Genomic DNA, 20,506 nt, shown 5'->3' on the forward strand with positions numbered 1-20,506 from the left:
GCTCTTCCCCAGAGTTTGCCGCTTGGTTCCCAACCTTTATTTACCGGTCGCCAGGGTGTGTGTGTGTGTGTGTGTGTGTGTGTGTGTGTGTGTGTGTGTGTGTGTGTGTGTGTGTGTGTGTGTGTGTGCGTGTGACACTGGCATTTGTTTTCAGAAGATATTATGATAGTGACGTTCATTCCGGTGCACGTCCGACAGCATTTAGCACTACATCGAGATTAAGATTAAACAAATAGCTCTACACCCCCTGGATAGGTGGAGAGTTGCCCATATAGGCGGAGCACCCCGTTCCTGACTTCAGAGATATTTCAAATCTGGATCAGTCTGTATCAGATCCGTTGCAGCCCCGTTTTTAGAGATTTGGGTATGGAGGAAAAGAGAGAGGGTTGTGTTTTCTGACACTTGGTGAGTTCCCTGACACACCGGGGACACATATTCATGTATAAAAGATGTACAAAAGTGCATTTTGCATGATAGGTCCCCTTTAAGTTGCTCTCTTACTTTATTTTTAAATATATTCCTGAGGTGTTTGATGTACTCACAGTGAGTGTCCTCCTCAGATCCCCGGGGCAGCGATGGACCGAGTCAGCCTGCTGTGGCGCATGAGGCGTCGGGCTCGTCGTGGAGTTCTCTGCATGGCCTTCTTCTGCATCTCCATGGCTCTGCTTTACGCCATCTGTGCAGAGAACAGCGTCCCTGTCACCGACGCCATCTTCGGGGTCCGAGCGCGAACCCGGGCTCAGCCTCGAGCACACTCGGTTCTCAAGGTCAGTCACAAAGTTTCACTGACATGTTCAACTCATAATCATCGGCCAAAACTCACTTACCTACGGAGCCCCCTAGGGCAGTGGTTCCCAACCTGGGGGGCGCCAAATATCGCAGGGGGGGCGCCAGGCCTCAGATGATTTGAGGCCAAATATCATATTTAGACTTTTTTTTAAACTTTTTTTTTTTTACATATAATTGTAAGGCAATACTTGATTGTCACTAAAAGCCTTGTCTCTACATTACAATAAAATATAAAAAATAATTGACTAATTAATTTTTATAAAAATTCAAGTTAGTATTAAAGGCATAAAAAGACAGAAATTTATAATTCTTTCTTTAATATAAATGTTTCTTCTGCCCATAAAGTGTCCAAACCAGGCTTGTTTGGACACAAGCGCATTTTTAAAACATAGTCATTGTCTATGCCGGTTTCAGTTGGATTATTTGTCACAGTTGCTCCATTTTGTAGATTGTTTACGACTTTTGAATCCACATAAACACATCGGCAAAATCCGGCTTACTTTGAGCGTGTTTTAAACAGTTTAATCCCTTTGTGAATTGTTTCCACTTGCGCCGTCCTTTAATGTCTTCATACAGCGGGAATCCAAATGAATTAATCCTGAGTCCAATAACCATCAAAGTCACTCCAATAGTGCTCCTTGATTACGCTTTCATCCTCCTTTAACAAAATACTTCACATTCATCCAGTTTGTGACAGTAGTTGTAGCATTTTTGAGACTTTTAAACTTTAATTACCGCTGTTGCACCTCCTGTTGGAAGTTTTCCTTGTTCCTTGTGTGTGTGGGGGGGTGGGGTGGAATGACTTCCAACAGGAGTCATTTGGGGGGGCTCTTGGGAAAAAAGGTCGGGAAGCACTGCAGGGGACATGGAGAAGAAAAAAAAGAAAAAGAGATAACATAATATATATTAAATACATACATTGTGACATCTAAGCAGAGGGCCATTACTAATGTTTTGTGTTGTATACCTCACATTATTTGACTTCTAGTCTTAGAGCTAGTGTGATTTCCACTTACGGCCCCTGGATGTTTCCCTGACAGGTTTTCAAACAATTTTCCCTGTGACTCCCTCAGGTTCTGCGAGGCGGAGCTAAGCCGATGTACATCGACCCCCAGAAGATGCCAGGGGTCGTCCCAGGTGACCCTCACCGTCCAATCCCTGTCCTCTCCTCTCCGAACCAAACCCACGAAGCCGTAGACTCGTCGCCAAAGAGGAAGCCCAAAGAGCGGGACAACTCCGGGTTCTTCTCTCGCCTGCTGCCGCGGCCTTTAACGCGTGCGCTGGAAACCCTGTTTGGAGGCCGGCGTAGGGGCGAGCTGAGTGCCAAAGGGGGGGACGCAGAGTTTTTTGGGCCTCATGGGCTTCTGGGAGAGGTGTGGGACGACGAGATGTCCAGTAACATGCTGGGGAGCAGACTGAGAAAGGTGGTGCAGAATTATCAGGTAAGACTTTATTATTTACTGGAAGTCTTAACGCTGTAACATTTTGAGAACAACAATATCTGGTTTCCTTACTGCACATATTTTATATATTATTGCATTCTATTTCCATGTAAATAATTAATTTTTATTTTACTATATATTTTTTTATTTAATTTCTTTATGTTATTATAGTGTTCTTAAAATAGTTCGCTATCTGTGTTTTTATGTATGCACCACGCCACCAAGTCAAATTCCTCGTATGTGTCAACCTACCTGGTAATAAACCTGTTTCTGAACAAAATGTTTGATATCCTGCTTTTTTCACAATTCATCTATTTGAGTTAGTATTGGCTTTAAAATGCGAGGTCGGTGCATCTCTACTTTTAGGTTCTCTAATGATTGTTCTGTTCAAGTTCACTTCAGACACTTCCTCCTGTGACATAAAGCACTTAATGTTCAATCTGTAAATGAGCTCTCTAGAGAAATTTCAAATGTCAGAATGTAACAAACTCCCCTTGAACATTAGCGGTAGGGATCCTCTTTGTAACATAACCACATAATACACTTAATTGGTCTTTGATTTGTCTTTTCTGACAGGCGACGAATAAGTACGGAGTGGAGTTCTCCGGTCCTGGCGGTGTGTCCAGCCGGCCCAAGCTGAGCGGTCCTAAACTTCTCTGCCAAATGAAGGAAAACGTGGAGGTGGAGACGTTGACCTCTGACCTCCAGCCCTTCTCATCTCTGCCCTGGGCCTCCCAGCTGCCAATGAGTCAGCTGACCTCTGACCTCGGGCCGTACAGGACCTGCGCTGTGGTGTCGTCTGCAGGGTCGCTGCGCTACTCAGGACTTGGCAAAGAGATAGGCGAGATATTTTTTTCCCATCATTCTGTTTATTGTATTAAAGGACCCCTTTTGTCTGTTTCAGCCCTGTTTCAAAAGTGCTGATTCTCTGTCTGTTACTTTAGATGAAATTAGATGGTTAAAAAGATCATATTAGGCGCTTTCACACCGGAGTACTTTTCCCAGTATAGTTCCGATAGTTCTTGAAATGTTGCGTTCACACCCAAAAAATCCCATGGGAGCCTGCCTGCAGACCTCCACTCTCAGGACAGTTCCGGTGCAGTGCAGACCTCCACTCTCAGGACACCAAGTGACGATTCTGACGCGTTTTTTTCCCGCCCACCGAAGGACTCGTTTGATGCAGCGCCCTATTAAATGGCTCTGGTTTGATGGAAGTTTTCAAATCACAATGGAGACTCATTACGGAGGTGATGAGTCCGACCACCGTGCACTACCGGGGACATTGCCCGGTCTCGGGTGTCCCCCCACGGCCTGTGTCCGGCCCCCCCCCCACACTCATCCATATATTAACGGATTTTGACCATTTTTGTTTCATTTTTCTCCTCTCCTCTCACTGATCGAATGGCAAACGCGACCCACTGTCGGAGGGCCTCCGCGCCGGCCGATATGAATCGTGACCAAGACGCACCGTCCAGGCGTCCCACGGGTCCCGCAGCGGGGTGGAGGTTCGCAGCTGGAACCTCCCCAGCTCCGCCGCGGTGCACCCGGCAAACACGGTTGTTTCTCGAACCTTCCACTGTTGTCTAGCGGGTGTAACTAAAATACAAGATGTCGTATTTATATATATAAATAAATACATATACCTATATATATATATATATATAGATAATAAGTGTCAGTGCTATTTTATGTTGTATTAGCGTGCATTTCCTGTTCGGAAAGTGGTGCTGTACTGAGAGTAAACAATACAAGGTGTCCCTATTTTTATATATATATATACTTTATGTATATAATAAGTGTCAGTACGATTTTATTTTGTATTTGCGTGCATTTCCTGTTCGGAAAGTGGCGCTGTGGCTGTACTGATAGTAACTACAATACAAGGTGTCCGTATATATATATATATATATATATAGATATACATATGTATATAATAAGTGTCACGATCCGTCACGATCCAATTTTATTTTGTATTTGCGTGCATTCCTGTTTGGAAACGGGCACTGTACTGATAGTGGTGATTTTATTTTGGAATTCTTAGCGTGCACTTCCTGTACTGACAGTGGAGGTGTCCTGAGAGTGGAGGTCTGCAGGCAGACCCCTCTCAAAAATCCGGAACTAGAACTTAGTTCATGAGAACCTTTTCACCCCCTTTTTAGTCAAAGTACTTGGTGTGAAAGCGCGTAATTGTGCTCGAGGAGGAGATTCAGGTGATAAGGTGGGGGGGGGGGTTACCTTGGTTGGTGATTGGCTAATGGTTACACAAGACAAACAATCGCTATGACATCATAAAGTGGCCAAAATCTGATCAGCTCATTTTCAGACAGGTTTTTATAGAAATGGATCAGTACAAAAAGAGAGAGAATATTTTTTCCTGAAACTTTCAGAGGGGACACAAGTGTATGTATAAAAGACATGAAAAAGTGGATTTTGCACAATAGGTGACCTTTAAAATATTTGACTCCAATTACCAACATCTGGACGTCTGCACTTTCTTGTGTTCAACAAACCTTCCAAGTAATTTACAGACGTCGAAACAGAAAACGTGTTAATCAAGTTCTACTTCTTCTAAAAAGGTTATTTATTAAATTACAGACTCCCACGATGCAGTGCTGCGCTTCAACGCCGCCCCGACCACCGGCTTCGAGAAGGATGTCGGTTCAAAAACCACAATCCGCCTAATCAACTCCCAGGTAAACACACTGACATGCTCAAAACATACAGTTACTGAAAGGGTGTGCTTTAGAAACGGATATAATGCTTTTGCTTGTGTTAAAAGGTGATGGCGTCTGATGACCACCGTTTCCTGTCCAGCTCTCTGTACAGCTCAGGTGCTCTGGTGGCCTGGGATCCCGCCCCCTTCTCTGCTGACCTCTCTCAGGTGTGTTTTCCTACAAGTAATTACCTGTGCCGACTACAGGTAATGCTGCATTCACGACATGTTGAAAAAACATCCCTTAACTCTAAGAAGAAGGAATTTATTCGACTTTGAATGTCCTGATTCACCACATGCAGTGTTTTTTGCCTCAACTTTCCCTTGTCCTCTCACATTATCTGTAACTACCAGTTGTGTACAGAAACCAGAATTTAAACCTAAAGTGCAATTCACTTTTCTCCAGGCTACCAAAATCAATCACGACCAAACTACAACTGGTTCAAAACACAGCTGCCAGAATATTAACCAGAACCAGAAAATGTGATCATATCACCCCTTTTCTCATTTCATTGCATTGGCTCCCGATTCACACAAGATCTGACTTCAAGATGTTACTATTAACCTTTAAAATCTTACATGGAATAGCCCCTCCTTATCTGTCTTCATTAATTACCCCACAAATATCTACCAGGCTCCCACGATCACATAATGCAAGTCTCCTTTCCATCCCCAGAATTCACAAATCCTCCGTAGGTGGCAGAGCCTTTTCATTCAGAGCACCTCTCCTTTGGAGTCGTCTTCCGTTTCAGATCCACAAAGCTATTTCCGTTGATTCCTTTAAAAGCAAACTCAAAACCCATCTCTTCGCATCTGTCTTCCTTGTAAACTAGCTTCCACCACCTAGTTTCGGCTCATCATTACCATCACTTCAGTCACATGCTTTTATCACATGGCAATACTTATGGTGTTGTATAATGTTCTTATCATTTTTATGCTATGACGTTTGTATTTTGTTTTTGTCTTTGCTTTGTACTGCCCTTTGAGGTATTTCTTGTGATTTGGGGCCATACAAAATCTTGCTTTGATTTGATTAATGCTGCATTCAGGACATGTTGAAAGAACTTCCCTTAACTCTACGAACAAGTCCTATTTTCGACTTTGAATGTCCTAATTCACCACATGCAGTGTTTTTTCCTAAACTTTCTCTTCCTCTTACTCTCACATTATCTGTAACTACCAGTTGTGTACAGAAACCAAAATGGAAACCTGCAGTGCATTGTTTTAAAAGTAAATACACTTGAATAGTTCTATATCTTCCCCCCTTATAGTGGTACAACAGAACAGACTACCCCATCTTCACCCAGTACCAGAGATACAGGAGGCTTCATCCGATGCAGCCCTTCTACATCCTGCATCCTCGCTTCGAGTGGCAGGTCTGGCAACGTATTCAAGACAACATGGCTGAGCCCATCCAGAGAAACCCGCCCTCCTCCGGCCTGCTTGGTATGCAAAACCATATCTGAAAAACCTGTTCACGTGAATGAAAGTTCAGTAGAGTTTAGTAGAAATGCCGTAGAGTCTGGTAAACAAATTGCAGCTCACTTCCAAAAAGAAATGCTGTAAGAGTTGCGGGAACCAATATAAAGAAACAAATGCTATATAATGTTAGTTTGGTTATAATAAGTAATATTATTTGATTATATATATATATATTTATAAGCTGAAGATCAGAGGTAAGTACTCAGATCTTGTACTTACGTAAAAGTAGAAGTACCGGAGTGTAGGAATACTCTGTTACAGTAAAAGTCCTGCATTCAAAATGTGACCCAAGTAAAAGTACAAAAGTATTGACATCAAAATATACTTATTTGATTTGATTTATTTCAAATGTGTAAAACAATAATACAAACATTTAACATGAGAATTATTATACAATACAAAATTAAGCAGTCAAATTGATATACAAACATATTACTCATTCTAAATTATGTATAAACAAATAATCTACTTGATTACACATCCGAGAAGGCGATGGGAAGAAGTTTACACTTATTTAATCCCACCCCTTCTCCCAAAAACTAAATTATTAACATATATATATATATATTATTCTTTTCTTAAAGAAATACATTTGTTATTGAAAAAAACCAAAAGTAAATGTAGTCATTATTATGCAGAATAATTATGTTTTGCTGCAGGAGCAAACAGCTCTCACTGGCTAAAGTGTGCCACTAGCAGCCAAAGATATATTACATCCGTAGTGATTTAGCACTACCATAGAGAATGAATGGAAACGATTTTAGAGTTTTAGCTAAAGGATCCCTTTGCCGAAATAGCACCACTGTTGACTGCTCCCTTCTGGACAAAATGTGTACTGCACCACCATTGCTCATCCATTCCTCGATAGTATAGTGGTCAGTATCCCCGCCTGTCACGCGGGAGACCGGGGTTCAATTCCCCGTCGGGGAGGAAACATTTATTGTTTTTGAGAAATTAAGAAGTAAAGAAAAGGAAAGAAAATAGAGTAGGGTAGGAAAACCGCAATAGAGATCAGTGAGGCAAATGCAATAGAGAACTGAAAAGAAACCCAAGTGTCGCACTACAAGAAGAAACAAATAACAGTTCCACAAAGAAAGCTTACATTTTTTAACCCAGTAGACTTTGGTTAATAAACGCAGTAATGGCAATTTTAATGTTCCAATGTCCAATATTCCGGTTAAGAGTGATCATACGCAGACACATAACAGATGATTTCCATTCTTGAATGCAGTTTGGTTTGTTGTTTATTGAGCGTTTGTACAATAGCTGAATGAGTAGATGAATGTTTGTAGTTGTGAGCATCTGCCGCGTCTGGTTGAATCGGTGTGCTCTTCCTCCTCCTGTCCTGCCCTCACAGCTCACCATGACCCTATTTATTCACCTTCACCCTGTGCAGTAAACCCCGCCACCAAGTGGTCAAAAATAATATGGCAAGATAAATATAAACAAAATAAACTGACATACCAACAACACACATAAATGGCTCCTATACATGCAGGAACGATCTGTGAGAGACGCAGTACAGTATGGTGGCTCACGCAGTAGAGTACAGTACTGGAAACTGTTTTGGTGTCTACTAAATATTACAACATATTTTCTCCTTTGAACCCTGATGATGTCGCTGTGTGAGGTGATGCATGTTTACGAGTTCCTGCCGTCCCTCAGAAAGACAGAGCTGTGTCATTATTACCTATTATACAGCTATACTGTGTTCTGCCATAATACATACATTATATTATATGTATATATTAGGGCTGTCAGTCGATTAAAATATTTAATCGCGATTAATCGCATGATTGTCCATAGTTAATCGCGATTAATCGCACATTTTTTATCTGTTCTAAATGTACCTTAGAGGAATATTTTTCAAGTTTTTAATACTCTTATCAACATATGAGTGGACAAATATGCTTTATGCTAATGTTTATTATCATTTGAACATTACAAATATTCGCCTCAATTCAACCTGGAACCTCTCATACAATACAAATGGTGTGTGTGTGTGTGTGTGTGTGTGTGTGTGTGTGTGTGTGTGTGTGTGTGTGTGTGTGTGTGTGTGTGTGTGTGTGTGTGTGTGTGTGTGTGTGTGTGAGATCGTTGGAGCTATGTGCAACTCAAGGCATATGCTCGAACGGGAGCTGCCTGGACGCTGCAATCATGTTGCTGCAATCATGAGTGTGCTGACTTCTCCTACAATGTCCCGCTGTCTGGCTTCCTGCATCAAGTCAAGTGCTCGGCGCAGTTGTGTGGATAGAGCGCTCCTCTGTTTTCATTTAAACAGCTCCTTATATCCGTTAGCGCAGCTAGCTAGCACCAGATGCTAACAACAACAATAGCCGCGTTCACACTGCGGTACGGTAATGCACGTAAGGTCTCTCTCTCGCTCGCTCGGGCCACACACACACACACCCTCCCGGTCCTCCCGATGGCCAGTCGGTGCCTGCCGGTGAGCGTGGAAGTGTGGTCTGCCACAAGCGGGCGGCAGGAGCGGGGCTGTCAGCATCAGCTTGTAGATGGTATATTAAACTCGATGCGCTCTGAAACTACGGGGCGGCCGAGGAAAAAAAATACACATGCGTTAATCGCGTTAAAATAATTAGTGGCGTAAATTTTTTTTGCGTTAACGCGTTATTAACGCGTTAACTTGACAGCCCTAGTATATATACAGTATATTAATGAATAATCTCCATACATTTTTTCTCCCTACTGGAGTTTTTTGGTTACACAATCACTTTACTGCTGCAGGAGCAAACAGCTCTTACTAGCAGCCAAATATATATTACATCCGTAGTGATTTAGCACTACCATAGAGAATGAATGGAAACGATTTTAGAGTTTTAGCTAAAGGATCCCTTTGCCGAAATAGCACCACTGTTGACTGCTCCCTTCTGGACAAAATGTGTACTGCACCACCATTGCTCATCCATTCCTCATCCATTCCTCGATAGTATAGTGGTCAGTATCCCCGCCTGTCACGCGGGAGACCGGGGTTCAATTCCCCGTCGGGGAGGAAACATTTATTGTTTTGGCGAAAATTAAGTATGAATGAAAGGGGAAGCAGCAGGGCAGGTTAATAAAATACAATATCTGTAAAGAAACAGTGGAATATGGTGGGAGAAACGCAAAAGAGTTGTGTTAAGAAACAGTAAAAACAGTTCCAAAAAGGAAGCCAGTGAAATTTGGTGAATAGACGCAGTTAAGAACTATGAGTTACAGTTCGGTGACTAACGCAGTAGAGTACAGAAAAAAGAATCGTGACCCATACTCAAAACTGTTTTGGTGTCAACAAAATATCACAACATATTCTCTCCTTTGTATCCCGCCCAGGCACAATCCTGATGATGTCGCTGTGTGAGGTGGTGCATGTTTACGAGTTCCTGCCGTCCCGCAGAAAGACAGAGCTGTGCCATTACTACCAGCGTTTCTACGACGCCGCCTGCACACTGGGCGCATATCACCCTCTGCTGTACGAGAAAAATCTGGTCAAGCGGATGAACCAGGGTTCAGACCCCGACATCTACACCCATGGACGTGTGACCCTGCCTGGGTTCAGACATCTGAACTGTACCCACACTGCCGGAGTAAACAACCACTGACTTGAAAATACAAAAGGAAAGCACACAAACATATGAAGCAAAGCAGATACCTGCATGTAAACATGAGGACAGACGCATGAACATTTCATTCTCACTGCCGAAACAAAAGGAATGCTGTGCCACTCACTAGAAATATTACATGTAACATCAGGCTGCACACACACACACACACACACACACACACACACACACACACACACACACACACACACACACACACACACACACACACACACACACACACACACACACACACACACACACACACACACACACACACACACACACACACACACACACAGTCCAATTAACTAATAGGTGTGCCTGCTGTTCATACATACATACAGACATACATACATACATGACCTATAGAGGACGTTTTATTGATAATCCCTGTTCATCCCTGAATATACATCCCTTACAAAAGGAGCATATCGCTGTTTTAACCATGTATGTAAAAATCATATATTTTAATGTTAATATTTTGTGTTTTCCAAACGGAACTAGCAGGTTTTTTATGTCTTCCAGAAAAAAAATCAACACCACTGACAACATTTATACAAGCTATACTTCCAACAACTACTGACAAGAAGCATGATATAAATATATATCGATGTATCAAAAAGGTCAAAACACCCAAAAGACATGTGGTATGCTTTGGAAACAGAACATGATTATGATGTTTAATTTGCAGTTTTTTGGAATGAAACATGTTAACATCAGCACTATGGTCGTTTTATCTAATTTCATCGTCGTCCTAAGCCAACCAAAGTCTTAAACTGACCTGCTGAAGAAGTTAAGAAATTATCCAAATTGATCTCATTACTCAAACTAACAAAACAACAACAACCAGGCCTTAACTCAATGTAAATATTGTATTTACATATTTTAAACCGAATCACAAAAGCTGATTTCCTTTTGAATGTTATTTCACTTAAAGCACGACTTTCCTGAAAGCAGCTGTGGAGTAATTACGTTTTTTCTTTGTTTGTTGGTAGAATCTAGATCGGTTTTGTATCTGTTTTTCACTGCCGACACTGCTTCCCTAACATCTGATGATACTGAGGAAAGAGCTGATTCAGTTCTGTTACTCAGCTCAATTTGAATTTAGTCTTAGCACAATCATAGGGCACTTGCTTATGAATGCCACATAAAACACTTCTACTTTGCTCTGGTTTCAGACAAGTTTCCTGTAGCTAGGATTTCACTTTTGGGAATTTGTTAAGGCTCTATTTTCAGGGCTTGAACTTCCTTTTTAAAACAGCAAAACATCTTCGCTTGAAGTCAGCGGTTTTATCCAAGTGTGTGTTTTTTCATACTTTAATTGCTGTAATGAGTTGTGAGTCACAGTAGGAGTACGCCAACTTTAACGCCAGTCGAATTAGAAAATGTATCTTCTTCTCGCCCAAATACGTTGGGAATGAGTGGATAAAACATATAACTTCAGCTTGCCGTTTGTTTGAAACTCAAATACCTACATGACTTGAGAGCATGGTTCTCAGCAACTAATAAGATATAACAGGTATAACAAGTCTTACATGTACCTGATACGTTTGGGTGTGAAGGACCGAGAAGAGTAGAAATGTCTCTACTTTAAGGTGATACAGTGTGAACAAAGATATTTACAGAATGTCCTGGAAACACTTGCGTTGTGTTATTGTGGACACGGTCAGAGGGAACACAAATCAAACAGGAAGTAAACGGCCATAGAATGGAATATAATCTATTAGATGTGTACACAATATACAGTAAACATATGGTTGTTGCCCAAGTGAATCAACGTCCACATGAAGCTCAAACTATCTCCTAAAAACATACAACATGTGAATCAGACATCTATCTAGTTGACTGACATATTTTTCGTCTTTCTTTGCTAAAACACACACTGTTCTGGATCAACATAGATGCTCTCTGATGAATGTCTCGACATGAAACACAAACACACAAACCTCACTAAATCTATTTGTATTAAAGAAAATAATGCCTGCCTGATTTAACTTCACTTATCCAAGAATCCAGTTTTTAAAAATGAAGTCAAACTAATGTTTTGTACCCACATAGTCAAACCTGTTACAACCCGTTCCCTGCAGTCTTCTTCTCATAGTTCTTATATAGTGTAGCATTAATACCCAGGAGGGCGGTCTTCAATGTGATTCTGTTACACAGCCATATAAAGCAGAGTTTTATTAATATAAATATTCATAAACTACTAACGATAATTAATATATATATACATTCCTTTTAGTTATTGGTAACTGTTGGTCTGAGTTAAGGGAGAGTTCATTTAATATCATGCAGCTTCAGACCTTCGATATCAAAGATCTGTTTAATTGATCTTGCAAAACTTGTCAAAATAACCTTGCAGCTAAAGCTAGTTAGCTAGCCTGTTGACTTTGAAAGGCAGAGAGCGCCACAGTTTAAACATTCATTAGAAAAGGAACTAATGTGCGCCACAGCTTTGAGTAGAATATGTTTTTTGCTGTTCATATTTTCCCAACTCTGTGCCCGTAGATGTTTCCAGAACTACAACTATTGTAACACACCTGCATCAATGTTGTGTTTTCAGTATTAATCGCAGTAGGAAATAGCCTCAAGGGTATTTTGACTTTTTTTCGGCATGTAAATAAAATATTCTCCAGAGTAGTGAAGCAACAAGAAGAAGTCTATACATCTCTGATAAACAGAGAATTGTCCGCATGGCAAGAATCCTGCTTTTTATCCCATTATTTTCCTCCTGCGTATTGATATTAGCATTACTACATGCGAACCAGCTCATTAGCATGCACACAAACACAATGAGCCTGGACTGTACAGGGTGAGTGTGATGCTCCTTCATTGTTATATGTGTTTAAGATATTAGATTTTTTATAACAAACTTTACGGCATACAAATAGTAAATCAAACATCAACATTTTACAATATTTAAAGATGGACTAGTCCCAAGTTTATCACATGTCAAAATGTTTGGGTCATTTGATTAATTTATGAAAGATGTGCACCACTGAAGTGTCTTACACTGTTCAGTAAAGGGAGACACTGTACAATGTTATTATTGATTTGTTGTTGTGGGAGTTAATGGATCCTTCATTGTATGAATCCTTTCTACATTAAAACCACTTGTTTGCTATGCACTGTCTGCTCACACTGAACGTAAACATAAAATGTTGACAACAAAAAGATAAAGGCAGCTTTGTGTGATTCTACTGATTATGAACCAAAGTAGTAAAAGACAAATATCGAGCCGCAGAAAGCTTCAAATACGTGGTAATTTACGACTGAATTTCTGTGAAAATCTGCAAGAAATTGCTATATATTTCTTGTTTCCATCCACTACTGTAATGTGGGATACAGTTCCACAGTTGGTGGGGGAAATTCTCCAGTCAGTGCCATAAAGAACCGAAAAGGGGGGAAAATATTCATTGTACTTTGTTCAGTTGTGGTTTTGTGGATAAACTAACTTTTTTACTTGAGCCAAGCACAAACACCTTAGATTTTTTTAATTGAAATTCACATTTTCATCAAGGTTTTTGGATTGACAATGTGAAACAAATGCACATAAAAAAGGTCGATGGGTTTGAAACTACGACTGCTTCAGCCGTTTAATTTGTTTTCATTCATACGCATATTTGACTCTACAGACATTATAATCTTATAATCATGTCAATATCGCCAATGTTTCATCGTGAACGGCTCCGCTAATGTTTTTCTAATAACTTCAGTTTGATGTTCTTACTTTACTTCATTGTTTATTCGGGAGGCAAAACACATGAATAATTAAGAACTTTTTCTCCCTATGCAGTTCTATTGTTGTTCCAACTCCTGCTCATTTAATTTGTGTGAAACCTTTTTATTTAAGCTTACAGATATGTGTCTGCTTTGCCTTCATCCTCTTGCTTTCTTAAAAGAGGGTTAGGGTTAGTTAAGCTGTTAACTATGGTTTAATGTGGTTGATTGTATTTGTTATTTCTCCTGGAGTCTTGTCACTTGATCCACCCACTTCTATAAGCATGTTGCTTTTTCTTAAGTTCAGTTTTCTTTACATTTTTAAGAAACATCAGTAACTGTGTGTTAATGACAAATGTACAGTTTGCTTTCCTCAAGGACAAGAAATAGCTCATCGACTATTTGATAGATTTGAACTAAATCTGGGTTACACCGTTATGTTCGCCTCAGGATAAATGGTAACAAATGTGATAACTCTAAACAGGTTTAAATAACACAAATCTGAGCAGATGCAGTTTAGGTTTATTTTGAAGTATGTCACCACTGAATTAAGATGCTCACTTCAATTCACACAGGCTTAGAAACACAATTACTTTTCTGTTTATATATTCCAACACAGCATGTTAAATTACATTTCTAAAATATTGTGATTAATATTAATATTATTGTTGTTTTTCAAGGATTCAGTGAACTGACTACATTGTGTTTTGTTGATGATTTCATATGTCATGTCAGCCATTCTGTCTGTACAGTATGTGAGCAGGAGGTTGAGACGATCACATGTCTAGGTGGAAAGAAGTACATTTATGTATTTGTAACTCATCAATCAATAAATACCTGACAACTGAAAGGCTCTTGAAATAATTATTGAATATAGAGGGTGTGGTGACTATTGCCACTCAATATCCCCATGGATTGAAAATGTGACTTTTAGTTAGACGCGTGCACTCTCAAATTACGACCACAACATTCTTGCTATTAATACCATTTATATAAACCAGTTTTTGCAAATCGTTTGCTCACACAGCCTCTATCACCCGCACCTGTGCTGGTGAGACCACCTGAATACCCTGTGCCCCATTGCACCATCTACTGCTCAAAACAAACAACAAAAACATACAAATGGGCACAACAGAGGGAATTTAAAGAAGAGAAAATACTGAATAACTTCACATTTAAAGTAGTATTTTTCACTGCAGACGTAGAAGTAATTAAGCTTTTCAGTAGTATTGGCCACATTTGGTTGTCTACAACATATCCTAAAAATACAAAATAAAATGTAACTACAATTACTTTAATGGAAATGATTGTCCTGTTTTAGAGTTACATTCATTTTAAGTATATATTTTATAATTATTACTGATGCATTAACATGTAAGCAGCCGCTTTTGTAACTGGTGGAGTTAAAGACGTTTACCGACTTCATAAAATGTTTGGTGGTTATATCCAGAATAATATATTTTCAATTACAAAATGGCTATATGTGTTGTCTGTAATATGTCTGTAATATGTTTATCTAAAGTAACTTTTATTTTCAGATAAACGTCAAGAATTAAAAGTATGATGTTTAATACAAATGACAGTGGAGTGTTAACCAGTAGAAAATGAGAGTAGAGTGTTATTCAATACTTGAGTAAATGTAAGTAGTAAGATTAAGCAGAATAAAGACATGTGTGTGACACAAAACATTTCAATCAATCAATCAAAAATGTATTTATGTATAGCCCAATTAATATGACACACATTTTACTTTTGTCTTACTGGACTATAGCGTTTGTACAGAATATGAATACTACACTTCTACAGTTGTTATCCAATTCGAGTACCATCATAAGATGTTGAGGATCAAAATATATGCTTTTTTTTGTCTACATCGTACACCCTCGCTGTGGAGGCGAAAAAAAGCACATTTGGCCCAAAACACAAGAAGTTGCTGTAACACGCCCATACATACTCCTATCACGTTTATAACACGTTATTACATGTATTCAAGTCGCTATTAACAATAATATGATTGATACGCCAATGTACATTGAAACTAACTGCTAACGGACAAGCTAACGTTAACATTAGCTAACGAGCTAACGTTAACTTTAGCTAACCAACGTATGTGCTAATTAATGTTACCGTAATAACACGATAGCTACACGACACCTGTCACAACTTCCTTTGTCTAATGTTAGCTAGCTAATGGCAGAGAGTGAATGCACAAAAGTCAGACATGAAATATACTCACTGTTAAGTTGATATGATTGCCTCATGTCTGTAAAAGCTGTTTCTTGGTACATGACGGCTCACGAAACTGCAGCTCAATAGTTTTAGCGCCCAGCTAACGCCCATCGTCACGGCCAGGTGTTGCCAGATACGATTTACAGATTGTCCCAATTTAAAACCTGCCCAAATCATAACGTTGACAGAAACCAACGCAAAACTGTAATAGTAAATCATTGCATATACAACTCATACATGTATATATTTTAAAAATAAGATAACTCGTAAACGACGCTATTTGTAATAGCCCAAAAGGGTAGAAACAAGCCAAATCTGGCAACGCTGGGTACAACCAGCCTTATGTGTATTGGATTTAAGTTCAATAAAAACATAAAATAAATAGTATTAATTCAAGTGAATGCCGAATGCTAAATACAGAACAACTACCGTATCATTCATTCCGTTACAACATGAGTGTGTCAAGCCGGTTTCGAACTAGTTAGGCTACTGTTCATACATGACAACTACTCCGCTCTCCGGACATTGATAAAAGTGGCCATGTCACATAAACTACTTCCAAATTCTTCGTTATTTAGGGTTATATAGAGGTGCGGTGAACATGCATGAATAGGACACGCTATGCGCCCACAGGGATTAAAACCCTCGGGGCAAGAAACATGAACATAAACTAAATAAATAGATTATTCAAATAAAGTTTAAATGAAAGGTAGACATAGGCTTATTTTAGATGGAACAATTAGTGATTGTTGCAGAACATATATTGTATTTAGACTTAGACATGAGAGTAGCTATGTTTTTAGAAACAATGATAACATTCTTTAAGCATTATTATATTGTAGGCTTACTGTATTGCTATGCAGCTTTTTTTTTAAATTTATTTTCATCTATTCAATTGTCATACATGAACATCATACATTTGATAAACAACAGACAAAGTCCAGGGGCAGACGTACAAAGCAACAAGACATTAAATAAAGAAAAAATAAACAAAGGAAAGAAAAATACTTTGTGATACTTCAGATTAAATATTTTTTTAAATATCAAATTAGTTTGGATTGCATTGTTATTCTTATTCTAATGTTTTGAATAGTGCTAATATATTGTTGAAATTCTTGATAAAAATGCGGTTTCCATTTCTTTTTATGGATATAAAATGTCCCTAAAAATACAATTAACTGCAAAAAAAGACAACATCTGCATCCATACTATCATCCCTGAAGTACATACGAATGTCTTTGTCCTGGAGTTGAACCTTTTGTCCCGTCTTTTTCCTGTATTGCTATGCAGCTGTCCCTTTTACATACACAGTCTATGAGCTGTCCTCTTCAGCAACAGGCTCTGTGTTTTGTGTGACAGTCTGTACCATTAATAGCTATATGTCTCCACCTAGTGGCTGACTCACATCCACCAAAAACACAATGCTAACTCACTTTTTAGTTTATGCTGCTGCTAATCTTGACTTGATTTGTTCTCAGAGATGGGAAGTAACTAAGTACATTTACCCAAGTACTGTACTTAAGTACAATGTTGAGATACTTGTACTCTACTTGAGTATTTCCATGTTATGCTACTTTGTACTTCTACTTCGCTACAATTCAGAGGTAAGTTCTGAACTTTTACTCCACTACTTTTATTTAATACCTTGAGTTACTTTAGAGATCTGGATGAATGATGTGAAATATAATCAACTCTTAAATCAGACTTAAGTTCCACCTGGAGTAAATTCACAAGCTACCCTGCAGTATACAAAGTCATTCAAACTTGCTGCACCTTGCTTTGAGAACACTTTCATGATCAATCATTATAAAACATATATATTGATTGTTATTGGTATTTTATTTAAATGTTGTTTCATCTTGATTTTCTTCTTGCTGCCTGATTGCGTTTTAAAAAAAAAAAAAAATGCATTCTAATTCTAAAATTCAAATTCAAAGGTTTTATTGTCATATGCATACGCTAGTGGCAAGGACATTCTTATGACCTGAGCTCCTCAAACGATGCAACATATATAATAAAATACAAAAATAAAAATAAAAGTAGTAAGGGGCTTTCTTCACAAAGTGTTAGTTTGCCTAATTGGGTAATTGCTGGTTTCCCTAGTCACTTGGTGGAACAGGTATTGTTATGTTTCTGTTTGCATTTAGTGCACTTTTTACTTGATGGGTCTAATAGGTGCTTTGTGGTGACCACTTTACATTTTGATGTGTGGCAAATGGAACATAGATACTATATTACTGATTTGTGTTGGTCCAGTGAAGGAATCAGCTGCATGTGTTGGGAGAAAAACTGTAGTACACAGAGGAAAAACCCAAAGGCATATAACTGCACAGGAGAGGGAAGACTTTGAATCAAATCCTCTCGTTCCTGCTAGGGGGGCTACAGTATCATTTACAATCTAAAAATGTTGAATGTTGTTTTGTGAACACTGTGGATTCTGAAGTGGTTAGTTGGCATCAACGTGAATAGCTACAGTGTAGTTATGACGATGAAAATCTTAGGTCACACGCTCCTCCAACAGTGCAACACAATAAAACAGATAAACACAAACAAATTGTGCAAGTAATAAGTGAATAAAAAAGTAAAAATAGTAAAATAGTGAAATAGTGCAAGTGATGGAATGATATATTAGATAAATCATTTCTAAGTAGCAGCCAGATTAATGTTATAATGCTGTTTCAAGTTCAGGTGCTTAATAGTCTTATGGCCTGTGGGATGAAACTGTCTCTGAGTCTGGTGGTTTTAGTCCGGATGCTGCGGTAACGCCTGCAGACGGCAGCAGACAGAACAGTTTGTGGCTGGGGGTGATGGGGGTCTTTTATAATCTGGAGGGCTTTCTTCCTGAGCCGCTGGGAGTAGAGGTCCTCCATGGATGGCCGTGATGCAGTCACTCAGGATACTCTCTATGGTGCACCTGTAGAAGTTGCAGAGTATCCTGGAGTCCATGTTGAACCTCCTCAGCCTGCGGAGGAAGAAGAGTCGCTCTCGAGCTTTCTTGGTGATGGTGGTAGTTTGTTTTGCTGACGTTGAGATGGAGGTTGTTATCCTGGTACCAAGATGTCAGGTTTTCAACCACCTCTCTGTACGCCGCCTCGTTGCCGTTGGTGATCTGGCTGATGACTATCGTGTCGTCAGCAAATCAGATCCACATCCACAGCTGGAAGAGAAGGGCTTCATGAAAGCTCTGGCCATATTTGAGAAAACCCTGACAATGGTGGTCTTCTTTTGAGTTGGAGAGACCAGGTTAGTTTTCAAGGTCTCGATAATGGCATCGGCAAAAGCCGGTTCCTGTGATATAATGGCTTCTAGCAGCGCCTCTGCAGAGCCGAACTGCTGTCTGAGGTCTCTGAACAAATCCTTGGAAATCTTCTTGAACTTTTTATTGTCACAGATGAAAAGATTGATATTTAACGCTTTATCTGTCAGTGCCCTTGCTGTCAGAAACCTTAGGATTCTATCTAAATCGATATCCCGAATTGACTCACGTGCCTCCTTAGCAGTATGAGTTAACAACCCAACGAACACAAGATAGATCAAGTGTTGGTACACTTTTTGATCTTTTGAGGTGTCAGCAGGCTCTGCAGAAAATGGCTGAAAGTCCTCTGTGATTTGCTGCTCAGGTGCAATATATATATATATATCTTCGACAAGTGTGAAGTCGTCCTCTTCTTGGTCATGACTACCAGGATGCACTTTTTTTCCACAGCAGGATTTAAAAGGCTTTGCGACGGCGGTGGACAATGATGTGAAAAACCTTAAAACAACACCCTTTTTTTTAGGTAGTACTTCATGGACAATCAGGTAATGAGTTAAGCCCCGGATAACCGCATCGTCAAATTCTAGATCATGTGAGGACATTGCAACCTGCACGAGCTTTGCACTGCCAAACACCTTCTTCAGGTCTTTGAAAATACACTTGCTTATATCTTCAAGGGCTAAAGAATTAGGGTTTAAAAAGGTTTCAGTGTCATAATGTTCTCTCGTCATCCTGCTTGCGATGTTCTCGATAATATCACTGAAGTCTGTCAGGGTCAGCGTTGTCTTGGTCGCTTTAGTGATACTTGTTAGCAACCTGACAAGCAGCAGAGCCACACAACATTTGTAGTATGTGATACTTCTTAGCGTGTCGTCTGACTCAGTTTGGGCTGTGAAGGAGACTTCTGATGAGTAGGTATCATCACATAAAGAGCCGTTCAACTCTTCATGTTGCTCCTGTGTATCTGTCTTGGCAGTACTCTCCTCTGGTGATTTCTGTATGTTTTCAAATAGATAAGAATCAGCATGCAGGGTGGTGCCTGGTTTCACAGCACTCTCTGAAATGCTGCTATCACTGATGGATGCTGTGTCCATGTAATGAGTTGGTTTCTGCAAATAAATGACCTCAATGTCGTCGTCTTCATCACTTTCATCATCGCTATGCATCTCATTAAGTTGTTGTGCATCACCACACTGCAGGGAGGGGCTCTTTTCTAGCATGGTATCCTCAAAAAGAGCAACACCAGCACTGCTATGAAACAAGTCAAGAGCTAACC

General features: G+C 39.6%; 1 protein-coding gene and 2 non-coding genes across 8 annotated transcripts in view; all 3 read left to right on the forward strand.

Moving 5' to 3' along the window:
- st6gal1 (ST6 beta-galactosamide alpha-2,6-sialyltranferase 1) overlaps window positions 1-14,595 on the forward strand; it is a 43,870-nt gene extending 29,275 nt beyond the window's left edge. For all 6 annotated transcript variants that reach the window (XM_071205375.1, XM_071205374.1, XM_071205373.1 and 3 more), the window contains 7 exons: window positions 561-767; window positions 1,863-2,231; window positions 2,808-3,072; window positions 4,827-4,924; window positions 5,011-5,112; window positions 6,216-6,390; window positions 9,754-14,595. In XM_071205375.1, the coding sequence (XP_071061476.1) occupies window positions 561-767; window positions 1,863-2,231; window positions 2,808-3,072; window positions 4,827-4,924; window positions 5,011-5,112; window positions 6,216-6,390; window positions 9,754-10,022 (1,485 nt within the window). In that variant the 3' untranslated portion in view covers window positions 10,023-14,595. The remainder of the gene's footprint in view (window positions 1-560; window positions 768-1,862; window positions 2,232-2,807; window positions 3,073-4,826; window positions 4,925-5,010; window positions 5,113-6,215; window positions 6,391-9,753) is intronic.
- Window positions 7,285-7,356, forward strand: trnad-guc (transfer RNA aspartic acid (anticodon GUC)). Its single transcript has one exon. It is a non-coding gene; the product is annotated as a tRNA-Asp (tRNA).
- trnad-guc (transfer RNA aspartic acid (anticodon GUC)) lies at window positions 9,365-9,436 on the forward strand. Its single transcript has one exon. It is a non-coding gene; the product is annotated as a tRNA-Asp (tRNA).
- Window positions 14,596-20,506: the final 5,911 nt, after the last annotated feature.

This window comes from Pseudochaenichthys georgianus, chromosome 14, assembly GCF_902827115.2.
Source record: "Pseudochaenichthys georgianus chromosome 14, fPseGeo1.2, whole genome shotgun sequence".
NCBI classification, from domain to species: Eukaryota; Metazoa; Chordata; class Actinopteri; order Perciformes; family Channichthyidae; genus Pseudochaenichthys; species Pseudochaenichthys georgianus.